Here is a 17,173-nt window from a genome sequence, read left to right as displayed (position 1 = left end):
ACAATGTGTCTTACTTTTTACAATCATGCCTCCAGCCACAATGTGTATTACTTTAACAATCATGCATGTAAACACAATGTGTCTTACTTTTTACAATCATGCGTGTAAACACAATGTGTATTACTTTTAACAATAATGTTGTAAACACACTTATATATATATATATATTTGATGCGTCGTTAATTCTCACCAAGGTGAATTTAAGATTTGAAGCCTAAAATTACTGGTGTCGGTACACGTGGACAATTTTCAATACTTGTTTTTTCTAAACAATTTATGCATAAAATTGAATGTAGTTCCATGGATTTATTGGTCAGAGAATCTTTAATAACATATGAGTCACACACAGTACTGTACTTACTCCTACTAATTACTGTTTGGGTTGCCTCTGTATTTTACGCAAAAAATGAGAAATTTCAACCAGTTTTTTTTGTTTTTTAAGTTATTTACGGCAAGTGTTACGACAGACACATTTTTTAATTACTCAATATGATAAAATGTACCGACCCAACCGGTAGTGAACTCTAAATAAACAAATCAGTAATTTTATGGTTAAAATACTTATTTTGTAAGTTACTTTCAAGATGTTCACTTACAACAACGTACTCTTTTTCTGTGAACCCAGAATTATTCCTGAATATATTTATTAATGCTGTGTATTGTTTGTATTCACCGTTTCTTTAGCAAGGAACAACAAGTATATAACACGCTAGATTCAACAGTGAAAGATTCAGACCGTTAACGTATTATATTGGCATCTGTTAAATATAAAAATATAAGGTGGTGATAAAAATCAGTGGCCCAATAACTAGCAAATGTAAAGGTTCAGGGGGGTCTTGATACTTTTGGCATTTGAATAACAGATAAGAGCCAGAAAAAGTTTTGAGTATAAAACTAAGTATAGAACATGAAACTACACACTCACTACGCTGAAGGCAATAAAACATATAACCCTATTTGGGTTAAGTAACCAAGTTACTTATAATTTTATTAAAGCGTCTAAAGATCTGTTTACATATTTCTCATCTTTCAGTTTTAATCACTCGCGCTACCATACAGTAGTGTGTTGTCTGTCAGACAGTAAAATGACATCGCATAAGGGTCGCTTAACATTGCAATCTTTGCTGTCGTGACTTCAGTGGAAAGTGCGCATGCCATGAATCACGAGAAGAATTATGCACTCTGTAGCTACAACACAGTATGACATGAACTTCAAAAGCAAGAATTACAATATTTGTTACTCTTAATTTTGGTTTTATTTACTCTTGAAACAGAACACTTTCAAGGACCCTGTGGAGATACATCTAGTTTTAGGTGATACTTATGTCAGTCACATCTTGTTAAAATAAGCAAGGAAAATATTAACATAACCAGTTGAACTCTATAAAGTTTACCTTGAAAACCCTTGCGTAATGAAATTTGTACCTTGAGTATAGTCATAACCTGTTATGTGTTTAGCTCTTTTTTATGTAAATTCTTGCAACTATATAAACGTCGATTTAACCAAAAGGTACAGTGCCTAGTATACACACACACACAATATATATATATATATATATAAGTCCTTTTATTTATGGGTTGGCGTAGCCAAGAAGTTAGCATGCTAAGGTTCGTGCTGCAATATCACTCCATTCTTCCAGTTGAGGATACATTAAAAGTATGACAGTCAATCCCATTATTTGGTTCAAAATTAATGTGGCGGTATGTGTTTCAGTAGTTCAAAATTAAAAATGGCGATAATCGAAACTTAAGAGGTCGGTCTCTGACCTGTAAGTTTAGCCGATATATTTGCATAGGCGTTGTTGAAGTTGTAAATATCAGATATCATGTTATAAGCAAGGGATTAACTACAAAACTATTCTGGACACTTGTGTAAAATCACAAAATGACAGCCTATAATGTATAATGCACTCTTCCACCTTTTACCAATGTTCCCAGTGATTAGCGTGCCATCTTTGCGTCCTGAGGCCATCCCCCCCCCCAAAAAAAAAGACGCTTCGCACTTTAGGGTCGTGGATAAGCAATAAAAGTGACATTCAAATAGTGCATATACTCTTTGAGTAGCTTTGCGCGAATATCCGAAAACAGACAATTCTATAAAAATAGCTCAAGCCAACAGCTAGTTTTTCTGTGTTCCCCAAGTAAGGTATACTATATTATTTATTTATTGCTATATCCAAAAACAATTCTTATTATACTGTTTAATATATCAAATTTTTGTTTTCTGAAAGGTACCTTCTTAACTTGCGAACAGTATGAAATTTTGAACAGCTAGTTGTGGGATAATAAATCTATTTCTATACAATGTTTCGTCTCTAACAATGAAACTGATCACGTTCAACATTTAAGGTACAAGTTCATTCAAACTGATTTTACCTTACTATTAAAAACAAGATGCTGTAAAGAAATAAATTTATTATCCCACAAATAGCTGTTCAAAACTTCATATATATCGAATGTTATTCATTTTGAATTTTATTTTTCATTATTATACTTTTACTATAGAGATTGTTTTCCATTGTTAGTATATTATATTTGTATTTAAGACTAACTACAATCTCCTTAACTGGCCGAACCTCATGAGATATTAGTGGAATTACGGCCGAAAATATTTATCTGATGAAATAACGTATTCTAATCTTTAAAAGTAGGAACGTAAAAAAAAAATGCATTTAATTAGCTGTACTGACTGTGAAACTAGTTTTCAGCTTCGCTGTATGTACTAATGTAATAATATTATTTAATACAAAAACATTTGGATCCATTATTCCATTCTGTACAGAAGTACTGTATTTCAAATGTAAATAATCGAGATTATTATTCCATTTTTTATCGATTTAGTCTTTTTCCCCCATACCTGTATAACCTAATTAACTACAAATGCATTATTTAAATTTTTACTTGTGTAATTCGTTTTATTCTATTAATTTTAGTGGATTAACGTGCATTCTATACAAGTATGTTATTTATAAAAATTTTAAGGTACATATATTAATTAGTACTATAAAGCGTTATTACATTTGTTATTTACTTTCAAGTTCCCCGGTGGGACAGCGATATGTCTAAGAACTTCAAACGCTAACATCTGGGGTTCGATTCCTCACGCTGGCTTTGTTCTGAAGGAAACAAACTTTAGCTTTGAGAGTATTTTTGTGCTTACAGTCACTTTCTTGTTATACAATTGTAGCTGTTTAAATACATAAACAGATGTAAATACCCACAGATTAAATGCGTTATACAATAGAGTCTCCGAGGGATCAAGATAAAAACGTGTATTTGACAACCTTCAACTGTTTCTGTATTTTTCGTTCTAATCATCATACTTTTGAAAACCATCTTCACGGCGCCACAGAATCTTTCAATTCTTCAGTTATTGCATATTTATGTTCTTACTGTATATTTTGTCGATGATTGCAGCATCCCTGAATCACGTAGACAACTCAAAACAGCCCACTAACATTTAACAACCTTATTGAAGTATCAAGTAAAAACTTCAAAGAAAAAGCTGAGAGAGAAATTAGTATAGTAGGGATTCAAAGAACTACTGATTTTGTATTAACAGGCATGCGGAAAGACATTTTTTCATCATTAGTATTGGTTCTTCTTCGAAAGTATAAGCCCTTAAGATAAAACTTACATGAGTTGACCGATTGCTGATATATACTAGTTATAAAACGGAAAAAAGTAAGGGCAATAATCCAAATTGTGTTCACAGACATCGTAAATGAAGACGTACGTAATGATTTCGGACTAAAACTTTTAACATTGTGAAATCTCTAATTGAAACTACTTATGACGCTAGTTTTATAATAATTGACAAAATTACATAAGTATATATAAGGACAATTAACTATTTAGTCCAGCCAACTGATTATTATCCTATACATTACCTAACTTGTCATTACTGTTGCCCACACGCTAGAGCCACCATATCCAAATCTAGAAGTTTATTATCAAATTGTACTTCTTCGAAAAATAATAGAGTTGTTGTGAAAATAATTACCAAACATATTTATCACGTAGTTGATAAAGTACATGTTGTTTCCAGAACCCAAGTGTTTCTTCTTTTATATAATCCACGTTTACCCTTTAATTTTTATACAGATTTGTGCGTACATATAACATATAACAGCCAAACAAAAAACAGTAGAATTTCATACTAACACTCTCAGCAACTGACATTGAGATTCGCTATTGACGTTATATCTTGTATCTGAAGCACTTTGTTTATGGACAATGTTCTTTAGCTCTACATCAAGTATACATCTTAGTTTGACTTTGGACAATGTTCTTTGGCTTTACATCAAGTGTACATTTTACTTTGACTTTGGACAATGTTCTTTGGCTTTACATCAAGTGTACATTTTACTTTGACTTTGGACAATGTTCTTTGGCTCTACATCAAGTATATTGTAAGTCCTCAGACATACCGCTGTGCTACTGGGGGCTTTAAGGCATTGGTTTTTGATTCTCCATCACCTGCGCTCTTTGCTTTGAGGCAGTGGTCCATAATTCTCCACAATGTACGCACTTTGCTTTGAGGTAGTGGTCCTTGGTTCTCCACTTTGCTTTGCTTTTAAGATAGTGGTTTTTGATTCTCCATCACCTGCGCGCTGGCCTGGCATGGCCAGGTGGTTAGGGCGCTCGACTCGCAATCTGAGGATCGCGGGTTCGAGTTCCCGTCCCACCAAACATGCTCGCTCTTTCAGCCGTAGGGGCGTTATAATGTTATGGTCAATCCCACTATTCGTTGGTAAAAGAGTAGCCCAAGAGTTGGCGGTGATGACTATCTGCCTTCTCTCTAGTCTTAAACTGCTAAATTAGGGACGGCTAGCGCAGATAGCCCTCGTGTAGCTTTGCGCGAAATTAAAACAAACAAACAAACCATCATCTGCGCACTTTACTTTGAAGCAATGGTCCATTGTTCTCCATCATGTGAGCATCTTATCTTGAGATTGCGATTCTTGATCGGAAACGATTTGTAAATTCCTAAATATTCTGGACATATGAATTGAAATCCATGAAAGTACGAGATTATACAAACAAGCTGGTGTTATCTTATTTTTTGTTTTAGTGCAAAGCTACACAATGGGCTACCTGTGCTCTGTCCACTGCGGGGAATCGAACCCAGGATTTAGCATTCTAAGTCCGTAAACTTTACCCCTAACCACTGGGGGATATAATAACCTTAAAGTAATATTTTAGTTAATTTTATTGTGCTACAAGTTCGACCGTTCGTTATTTAATTATTGGTGAATTCTATAGTTTAATAATAGATTCTTGTAACTTTTTTTTTATATTTACTGACATTATATTAATTCACTGTAATACCTGAATATGTTATATCATCTGAAATTGGGCATATTGTTATTTTTTCACCTTGCAACTAAGCACTTAAAGTAACATATTGGTACAATCCAACCTATCAGCACCTGATATAATCAACAACTATTAGTGAATCAAGAGATTTTCAAACAGTAAGTATATAAAGGAACCCAGGCCTAAGCCAGACAGAAACACTAGCTGTCTACATTCTTCTACTGGGGTATTAACGTCACGTGTAAGAGAGGTACCATCGTGCGAGGGGTTCAGGAATCTGACAGAATCGACTGAAATTATTCTAACGGAAGTTTCTGATAAAAGATGAGACACTGTCTAAGGGACTTTGCTAGCAGCTGGGGTAAAGATGATAACGTTGTCTGAGCGGAAATCGTTCTATAGACGTAAAGATGAAAGCAATTTACCACAGTTAAGACCTGACCTATGTTTTTTTGTTCTCCATTTTTCTCTCTTTTTTCCTTTCTTTCCAGTTTTCCTTTTGACGCTAAGAATACAATAATAAAAAGAAATATTTGTGCTCTAATAGACACAGCCTATAATTTTAGAACTCAGCACATGATATGTTATAAAGGAGCTTCCAAAATACTGAACACCGAACAACAACTTACAGAGTTTGATACTAGTTTCCAGTAGTAAATCTAATCTCTCTTCTTTTTTTTATTTCACTAGAGATACGCTACGGGCGGTACGGTTATATGCATGCTCAGATCGATACGCTAACATGGTAATTTAATAATGAACTTAACCCTCTGGCTAAGAAGAGTTATATAAAACATCTTAAAACTTTTATGAGTACGTGACGTTTTTCAAATAAAAACAAATCTTTGGATTATAATTCTGACAATAAATATGCTAGCATTCATATATAAATACAACTTTCAAAATAAAAGAAAGTAAACAAATATATATCTTGTGAAGATGCACAAAAAAATAAAAAATCTCCAAAGAACTACTTCTCTTTTCGTAGAACGTGTTATTTTTGTTTATATTCTTTCTCATGACTAATAAGGATAATTTTGAACCGTTATTATGTTTAATAGAAAATTTCACAAAGAAACTAAAAGAAATACGTAATAACTTAAATAGTTATAACAAGACTTAATAAACACACACACATAGAAATCAGAATATTGTATTCTTGTAAGCTGTATTTTCAATGCTTTAACTTAGATGTTTGTTAAAAAGTGCTCAACAATAAGATCAAGTAAGCTCATAAAAACAGTCCTAAAATACCTAGAAAGTCCACAATGACGTCAACAATCAAGTAATTTTGGACAGTATTTAGAAACAAGGGTACATTGTTTATAAATATGAGGAATTAGTGAATGAGATGTTAGTGAAGTATTCAGTGTGTGATTGATTTAGTATTTGTTGATAAAGAAGATTAAACAACTAAAATTATTCAGTAAGAATTAGTGCTCCTATAATATAATCAGTTCGTTAGTCAGCATTTGTTTTGAACCAAGGATATTTCTGCTAAACATTATTAGTGAGCAAGGCCTACAGTAGTTTCAGAGTTTATATTGAAAGTTTGTTTGTGAACTTAGTCCCACAACTTGTGTCAAAGTGAACGCAGCCTGTATCAAACGTTATTGAACAAATAAATTAATTCGTTATCGTTACGAGGACTGGACCTGACATTATGTTCGCCAAATAATCGAAAAGAACCCGCCCAGTGTTAGAACACTACAATAATATCATAGAAAGCTACAACTTACAACTAAAATTTCTTACAATAATAATAATAATTATTTTTGCACAAGTGTTTTGAATAAAGTTCGCAAAGCGCGTTAGTACCTCTAGCATTACTGATATGAAAATACCCAATAGCAGTGAAATACGTAGAGAAAAGTACTACAAATCGTACTAATATAAAAGAAGAAAAACTTATCATCTTCTGCTTTCTTCCATTGAAGTTTCTTTAGTTGTTTTTAAATGTTTCGGTACTCTCCATATTTGCAAGTTTTTAATGTATAAAACATATACGTAGAATTTTTTTTTGTAAAAACAAAACAAAAAACTGTAATGTTTAAATTTTGAATGACGCTATTGGCAGATAAAGCGATAGAAATCCGGTAAATAAGACTTCCTGCCTATGTATATTATACATTCCTATTGAATTATATTTACGTTGATTCGCGTATTACACACATTTCTTATGATAATATTTTGAACTTTTTAAACACACAAGTACGATCATCTGTAGAAAACAAAATTAAACTGTATCAGGTAGCTTAAAGTTTTAAAAGATCAATAACCTGTAACCATGGTTATTAACAGCCAATCGCAACTTCATAAACATATTCGTTTTGAAAGTGATGGTCGGGAAACATCCTACAGTAGAATAACTAATTAGATACATCTAGTTCTACGAAGACTCTTTGATCTTTTATCGATAATGAAATGTCTTCGATTTTTGAAGTGCAGTTTTACACCCAGGAGCATTAAAAGATTGCAAAAAAGTTCAAACGGTACTTTTTCTTTCTCTTTTTTTTTCCATTTTTGCAGAAATCAAAATGGCCTTGCTCATAAAAAAGTAGCAGAGTTTGAAACCGAAACAATCAAGTTAGCAAATTCAAGTGGTGACGATAAATGTAGAAGGAACAAAATATCAGATCGATGGAGCTGTTGATAGGGAAAGGCACATAAAGATGATTCCGTACATAAAAATAAGTGCAAAACAACTCAAAACACGTGTGTTTGAAGGAGGGGGGGAGGATTATGTCTCAAAAGTAGACTGGCAATATTATAAACCCTAGGGAAAAACATGACATATTTGTTGTTTACAAACAACATGTGCGCCGGTGACACGTCATGAAGCCAACAAGGAAATACTCAATAGCAGGACTGTTCAAGGAACTGGTCACTAGGGCAGCCACTGAGAAGTAATTATAATGTGCGCCTAACAACCATACACGTGTTGTGGAGTACTGATATCGATTTTTTTTTCTCTACAGCGGTGCCCGTTCAACACTCGTCTACCACTAAGTTTGATTTCTTCCTTTATGAGGTAGTGGCTTGATTTTTTAAACAAACAAACACAAGTTATACGCCATAAAATATCAACACGAAGGCTTAGACTTTGGGGAATTCAGAATCCTACAGTGCCAAAAACTGAGTAGGTGGTAGCATTGCTGTTTAAACAGACTAGTGAAGAGTTTTGTAAATCAGTATCATCTCGACAAACCTAACGAACATACTTTGGATTAGCCATTCCTTTACACACACATTTCTCAACATGATAATTTCACAAAATGCATTTTTCAAAAACACAGTTATCAGTACACCCGAGCAACATGCATAATGTTTTATTGATACAGGATTTTGATGAATGTTTCAATAGAAGAAATATGTTGACGTTGATCTGTGGCATACTGCCTTGTCCAGTGTATTCGGATATATAGCTGTAGAATACATAGCTGGCGGTAAGTGCCTCAGTGTGGTCTAAAACTACTATTGGCCCTAGTATCTGCTATAATTCTACAAGTAAAGTGCTCATTAAGGTTTAACAAGTGTCTGGCGCAATTTATCTCCATTGCTGTTTCAGAAAATCAAGTAGTCAGAATGACCTTCTTCTTTCTTGATAAGTTTTAGGTCTTTTGAGTTATTTTAAGACCTGGGACGGTCAGGTGCAATATTGACCTTTTCCATCATACTTGACCATTTTGGAAAGTATTTAGCCCGACCTTTCGAATTAACCTTTCCAGCAGTGGTTCTAAGTAAGTGCAATATAGTTATTGCTACTGTAAAACAGGGCATGGGTGTTGAGTGCTTTGAAGCAAGGGAAGATAATTTTGCTTAAAAACTGTGGCATGGTTGCTGAAACATGTTTATTTAAGTAGTTCTCACGTTGATGCACATTTATATTGTTGTAAGCTACATTTCAAATGTTTTAATTTAGATGCTTGCTAGAGGGAGCTCGACATTACGATGACGTCAAAATCTAAAAGTTCATAAAAGTTGAAAATCGAGAAGGTTTGTGTAATATGTAGAAACAATGGTACGATATAAATGAAAGTTATCAGTAATGATTGGAACATTTAAGTGTCAGTAAGAGAGTTATGCAGTTTTATAAGTGAGAGCTATTGCGTCTTTTTGTCTTCAAATTTGTTTGTGAATTAGACGTACCCTTAGTCTCAGAATTTCTTTTCAAACGTTGCATTTAAAGTTAGGCATACAAGTGAACTACCTTGTGTCAAACTTCAGATTTTATTTACTCATTAATAAAATAAAATAATTCTTTATCGTTAGATGTCCTGGTATTTACGTTATTTTTACCACGTAATACAAAAGAACCGCTCAATGACAGAATGCGCTAGAACAACACGAATAAACACTTGACAGACTGGTGACACACACACACACGCCTACTGACCCGTATTCAGGATCGCTTTAAAAATTAATGAAACAGGTTCCAATACTTTGTAGTACTCACAAAACAACACTAGTAATTACGTCTTTTTATTTATATTCCCCGAGTTTTCTTATAGGGAATGCAGGGTGAACCACGCCACTTGCTCAAGGAGTGTATTGGTAACATGTATAACCTTCTGTTTTACAGCAAAAATGTAGTACCAAACATCACAAGAAAAGTTACTTTAAATGCCATTGGAAAGATTAAGCTTTAAATCTAAGAGTGGTTGGAAGATGGCTATTATTTTTTTCTTAGTTACTTTGGTGAAACTAAAGAGAAGCATTTCTTTTCTTTTCTTTTTACGACATCGGCTAAAAGAAAACATTCTGTGTTTATATCTTATATTATCTTTTTTGTAAAGGAATAATTTCATGGTTGGCCCTTAAACTATCGTTTTTAGAATATAAGTTCTATATAAGAAATGTTCAAAACTTTATTCCAAGAGTCGAAATTTTTCTCACTAACCACTTTATTTGTCTTGTAAAAACTAACCCAAAACGAAAACCTTCATTATACAGTGTTTAAGATAACTATGCAATCAGTTTTTCGCAAAGACTAAGTATAAATTTGCCACAAGTAAACGTATACTTAATGGACAAGAATAACACGAAAACGGTTAAATTTAGAACTAAATGAATGACATTTTGCACACGTGCATATATTTTTTAATGACAGACATTAGTAAAGGAAACGTTACAGCCAATATTCTAAAATTTCTGGAGCTTTTTTAGTGTAACTCCAGATGCTAAGTGGTAAGTCTGATAGCTTTTAACTCTAAAAATCTGGTTTCGGTAACTGCAAAGAGTCCATTGTGTAGCTTTGCACTTAACAACAAACAAACACTGGCTTAACCCTGAACCAGAATAAGTACTTAGGAAAATATTTCTTTATAACAGAAAAGTATAGAATTTAACGCAATTATCATAATTCTATGTTAGCTAAAACGATTTGGCGTACTCGCTTCACAACAAAGGATTAGATATATAAAATACGGCTCGCTTTTTTACAACAAAAGAATATATATATATAAAATACGGCAATTTATTTCTAATAACGATAGTACGGATCTTCTATGTACTTTATTACAAGTTTGCTGTCTGTGCTGTTCTCACTACAGATATCGAACCCCGAATTTGTAGTGTTATAAGTCCTCAAACTTACTGCTCAGCTACCGGGGGTGAGGACCTTGTGATTCGAATTGTTTTCTATGATTTCTATTCCAAATAAACAGATAAAAATATATCCCACAACTTGCCATTAATACCTCAGCTGTGACATCTAGATTCCAACACCGCGAGTAAAAGTTTACTTTTACTGATTAGAGTGCCCAGAATGTCAATCAGAAAATTCATCCTTCGTGACTCATTGCTGAAAAAACGCAGTTCAGATTTTGAAGCCGGGTGTGCTACAAGAGTGACAGTGAAATCTACTGTTCGAAAAGAAGCCGAAGATTTGGCAGTGGATACTACTGACTAGCTACCTTCCTTCTAGCTTACAAGTTCGAAAATAGAGACACTATACGTGGTGATAGTCTTCGTGTAGCCTTGCGGAAAATTTTGAAACAACAAACAACACTGCCCAAGTTCAGAACAACCTTGTTATTTGCAGCTCAGTTCTTTCTCGCTTTCCTTTCATGCAAGTCCCTACAAAGAATACGTAAACGTAAACCATACAATATAACAATGATAGTACGCTCTTAAGGAGCAGATGCAGAGTTGGTGTAAACGGAAACCATCACTTTGGAGATTAGAATAAGAGTGGGAATACTTTTTTTAAAGTTGTAAAGGTTTAGTGGCCGAACAATTTAAGATATGTATTTCAAATTCTTCACAATGAGGAAGACGAACATGAATTACTAAGACATTTTTATAGTAGATAAAAACGGAATGACTAGCAAAACGTTAACGTTTATAAACCATATGAAAGATTTGTTCTATATAGTTATGTGTAACTATCTTTCTTGGGTGAAATCTGTTTCAACGAGTATCATAACGTAAGTAAAATTACAATATCGTCAAAGAAGATGAAGGTGTTAGTATCCTTATTCACGACAAGATACCAGCATATAAAAAGAAAAACAATACAAATGTTCTCTACCTACACACACACAAACGAAAGTTTTAATGACGAAGAAAATGCACCAGTAACATAAACGAAGATCAAAGTACTCTTATCGTCAAAGAGTACCTGTAGTTATATAAGACACAATCTTCATAAGCAAAAAAAAAAGTGTCAGAGCCTTGAGAGAAGACAAAAATACCAGAATCATTAGTGACGACCATCAGCAAACAAAGAATTAATGGTATCTTCAACCGAGTTTTAAATGTACCAATTTCATCATGAACTAAACCAAACAAAAAATCACACTGTTTTAAGCAAAGACAAATGTCCCAGTATCATAAAGTCGAAGATATCAATATCACTACGAAAGAAAAGGCTAGCAATACCATCAACGAAGGTTAAAGTACCAGCATCATCAAAAAAGCCAAATGTAGAGTCTGATTAACGAAGAAAAGCAAGGAAGATTATAGTATCAGTATGATCAACGAAGCCAAATATAGTGTATGGTCAACGAAAAAAAGCTATCAGTACCGTCAAGGAAGATAATAGTATTAGTATGGCCAAAAAAGTCAAATATAGTGTCTGATCAACTAAGAAAAGCTACCAGTACCGTCAAGGAAGATTATAGTATCAGTATGGCCAAAAAAGTCAAATATAGTGTCTGATCAACGAAGAAAAGCTACCAGTACCGTCAAGGAAGATAACAGTATCAGTATGATCAACGAAAACTTAAATATATTTATCATAAACGAATATCAAAGTGTCAATATCGTCAGCGGGGAAAAACGTACGATTACCGTAAAAGAAGACAAATTTATTAGCATAATCAACGGAGATGACAATGATATAATACATTATTGAAAAAAAAATGTCCTTATTATGTTATCTCTATGGAAACCAGTCATTGGTAAAACAGACGAATACAAATTAATATATTCAGTATAAGCAAATATGTCAGAATTCTAAAGATAAGTAAACCCATATCTTTAAAAATAATGTTTTATCATTAACTGATGCAAAGATGTCAAATTCATGACTGAAAACAAAGAACCACTCTTACTGAAAGCACACAAAAAAACACACCAAATCTACCAAGCAAAAGCAGGTAAGGTTACCAATACCATTAACAATCACAAAATTACCATTACCATGATCAATGACATAGATAATTAAGTTAAAAATGAAGAAAAAATGAATGCATAAAACGAATGTAACAGAAATGAATGCGAAGGTAATATTAACTTCAATGAAAGAAATGTACTAGTTATTATCAACGAACTAAAAACTGTGGATATTGTTAAAAATCGTCATATTCATCCCAATAATTATTGTTAACAATCGCCATATTCTTCAAAATGGATATTGTTAACAATCGCCATATTCTTCAAAATGGATATTGTTAACAATCGTCTTATTCATCACAATGTGTGTTGTTAATAATCGCCATATTCATCCCAATGGATATTGTTAACAATCCTCATGTTTATCACAATGGATATTGTTGAAAATCGTCCTATTTATCACAATGGATATTGTTAACAAACGCCATATTCACCCATTAAGGCTTAAATAAAGGTTCCAATAACTAAGACGACACAACAGTATATAAATGAAAACAAGCAATATAGAAATACGAAAGAAAATGCGGATACTCATTTGATTGACTTTTATAACACTGTAAAGTAGTAAAACTAAAAGTCCCCAAACAAACCAATACATTAAAGTGTTACATTTGTGTTACAGATGTATCCTGAAAAAAACAAAACAAATTGCCATATGTGAACAAGTGCTTTATCCAAAGGCTTTTTTTTTATCTTTTATTACGTTTTCCAAAGGAAAAGTTCACAAAAATACCCTAAAGTCGGAAAGAAAGTTTGTAAGAAATGTGGACTGGACCATTAATGAATCAGCACACTTGAAATTTTCAAGCTTTCTTTTTCCTTGTGCTCTCGTAATACATGAAGAAAGAAACCACGCTTTTATAGAGCGAGTGTTTTTTCTTTTCAATGTGTCTACGTTCTGATCTGACAATATCTTGGTACTACAAGTTCCAAAAAAGATTGATGTCATAGCCTTCTAAAAGAGATGACATTTAATGGTAAAATCATTGTTTGGGTTCGAAATTTGGTCAAGTTTCATCTACATCAACGTATCCATTCTAAATGATTCAACTAATTCTAGTAAAACTTTTATCACTTAAAAAAGTTTATTCTAAAATCCACATTATTAAAACTACTGTTTTTCACAATGATCTGTAGAACATAAATCCACATTATTAAAACTACTGGTTTTCACAGTGATCTGTAGAACATAAATTAACGATGTGTTTAACACTTAGTATTTTCTAAGAGAACGTGTGATAGTGAGTACTAATGGTAGAAACCAGACACCTTTCTTAGACTAACGTTAGTAAAGTATTTTTCCTCTATCTCACAAACCTTTTAACGCATACAAACATCAAATTAGAATCTACTGATAAAAATGATGCATTATCACGCTTTAAATGGTATTTTTCATCAAGGAATTCAATCAAAGTAGACAGTTCAGTACTGTTCATAATATCACAACACAGCAATGTACTGATCATTTCTTATCTAGAACCAGTCAATCAAATCTAAACTAGCTAAACTAGATCATAATACTACCCCGACATTATTCGGGAGTCAGATGTTATATTCATATCCAAATATCAATAACAGTTATAAAACAATTAATATTTTCCACTGGATTCAAATAGGCGATAAGTGACATAGAGCTCCTTGCGCACAAAGGATGTATTGACCTGCAGTCTCTCATTACTTACCCAGGGATGCATACTCACTCACTTTAGGTATTATGCTGCAGAAATGGAAGATCATTCGACTTATTAATGTGAAAGATATTATGCATTTGAATAGGTGAATTGACTTGTCTTCGACATTTATACTACTATACCTGCATCAAATAAGTATTCCTCTTTATATGCCCCGTTTGGATAATGTTGACTGGCCGCTTTCTCTCTAGAGTCTAGACTATAACTCCAAAATTAAGGACGATTAGCGCAGATAGCTCTCGAGTAGCTTTGCGCGAAATTCAAAAACAAAGAAAATCAAATCTGTATATTTTTCAAGGCTATTCTGTTTAACTTTGTGTTTTTCTCTCTTCCTTTCTTTCTAATGTTTTAACGATTAACGGCCCAGTGTATTTCTAAATGAACACTTGTATACAAACTTCATACCTAACACAAGTATTGAAGTAAAACCCATCACGATAGATATTTAATAACATCTCTTATATCATTCCCTTTGGTATGTACACACATTAGTCGCTTCATTGTTGAGGATAAAGAAGAAAAATTCAGCTTGTACACAGTAACGATTACAATTCTGATTAAAGACAATATGCGTTCCCTGATAAGAATAAAATACATTCTATACGATAAAGAATAACAACAGAGGTATTCGTGAAACAAGATGTCGAGAAATACAGAGAAAAATTCTGATCGATGAAACTAGAAAGGAAGTGAAGCATGTTATGTACCCTCGAAATAACTACTTTTATATGTTGCATAACTGACTGCAAAAATCTGGGAAGAAAATAGTTTCTTAACAGCTAGATTATGGGGAATTTAAATTCGATATATCAAAATAAAGACAACGCTCTGGGACTTACTTCAGTAAGACAGAAGACAACGTTTTATTTATGTTCGAAAATCTACTGAAGTTGAACGCCATGTGGATGGATATCAGCAACGATTTTTTTGTTATTTGGATGACTACTTTCCTTGTCACAAGATATAAATTAGTATTTTTAAGGCTTGAATTATGTACAAACGACTTTTTGGGAAAACTGAACATTCACCATGAGGGTGAAAATGGCTTACTTATTGATACCTACAGGAGTTTCTTGGTTTGCATCGACACTTTCGGCATCTCTTAAATATGAAAGTCATCTCTTAGTTGTTTATATTCAAGCAGTGATCGATGACAGCTTGTGTAACACTTCTTATATCACGTGCTTAGTGTACATTCAACAAGCAAACGAGTCCTTTTTGAAAGCAATATCTTTAGTTAAAAGTGCCATTATAAAAACTTGTAAACATGTAAAGATAGACTATAAAAAACGATATACATATTCTATGTATAGCCAAAGTATCAATGCTTGTCACTCATTAACTAGAATAGATAAATATAACATATACAGCATCCAAAGGTGTAATTCTGCGTATCAAGATGAAAATAATTTATATTAGTAATTTCTTAGAATGTTTAATGACTAACCGGGTCTGTTAAACAACCTATAGTCAGCTCGTTAAAATCCACTTTTTTTCACGTCCTCTCACCACTTAAAAACCTCATGTTAAAAGAACTGAAAAGCTTAAATTGTATAAGTGTTTGATGAAAGTGTTTCTTAAAAAGTAAAGAAATTTTCTACAAATTATATCAAAAAATACACTACCACATTAAGCAGTCTAAATAGCACTAAAAAAATATGTTAAATTTGTTACGGTGAAACTAGGCAGTTAACGTCGTTGCTTATTGTAAATATGTTGTATTTATCATAGAAATTAACTTCATTTACATGAATATTTTTTAACTGCAGTACAGTTTGGGATAATTATAGCCAAAATACCAAACCTCAAAGTAATGTGTTGAATGTAGAAGTTTATAGCATACAGCACTGTTTATTTTTTATAATGTATTTATCATATTAATTACCAATAATGAATTAAAACTTTCTGAACATTACTATGAAATTACGTGTAATATATTTCCTTACCTCAATAAACAAGTCAATAAATGAACGAAAGTTTCACTCAACAGTCAAACTAATGATTGTGTACCGTATGACTACAGGCAACGCGCGAGAGCCACAACAAGCAATTGACTACACTCCACAGAACGCTTACCTTTCTTGGACTTCATCGTCGTGACGGGTTCCTTCCAAGGAGTTATTTCAACAGGTTATGGTACCAACAAGCCACTTGAAGAAATCAGGGAATGACCTGAGAAACTGACACCACAAGATGCAGCTGACACTATTAGCATAAACAACAACCTTCGCGGCAGAGAGACGAACACAGTATAACATACCGCTGTGATGCGTTATTGGAAAACACGCAGAGAACCACGTGGGTATGTTAACTGCGCTTTATTAAGAGTAACCACCGCTGGAGGGCGCGCTAATACAGCCCACACAAAACAGCAAATTGTAATACCAAAGCAACTGATATTTTTTCATAAAAGTATACACTAAACGTAAATGTTTTAATTTCTTATAATCAGTCTTCACACACTGCAATAAAACAAATTACAAACCTCAAATACTACAGACTTTTAATATACAGAAGATTTCATTAGTCTTATTAAGCTGATTATG

The 17,173-nt window shown here is 33.1% G+C and overlaps 1 protein-coding gene across 2 annotated transcripts in view; it reads right to left on the bottom strand.

The window, feature by feature from the left end:
* The window catches only part of LOC106458409 (iroquois-class homeodomain protein irx-3-like), a 72,740-nt gene extending 55,838 nt beyond the window's left edge, over positions 1–16,902 (bottom strand). For both annotated transcript variants that reach the window (XM_013917923.2, XM_022384619.1), the window contains exon 1: positions 16,704–16,902. In XM_013917923.2, coding sequence (XP_013773377.1) covers positions 16,704–16,719 — 16 coding nt within the window. In that variant the 5' untranslated portion in view covers positions 16,720–16,902. The remainder of the gene's footprint in view (positions 1–16,703) is intronic.
* Positions 16,903–17,173: the final 271 nt, after the last annotated feature.

The sequence above is a fragment of the Limulus polyphemus genome, unplaced genomic scaffold (genome assembly GCF_000517525.1).
Source record: "Limulus polyphemus unplaced genomic scaffold, Limulus_polyphemus-2.1.2 Scaffold458, whole genome shotgun sequence".
NCBI classification, from domain to species: Eukaryota; Metazoa; Arthropoda; class Merostomata; order Xiphosura; family Limulidae; genus Limulus; species Limulus polyphemus.
Note: the sequence above shows the minus strand (reverse complement) of the source record. Positions and strands in the feature narration are given on the sequence as shown.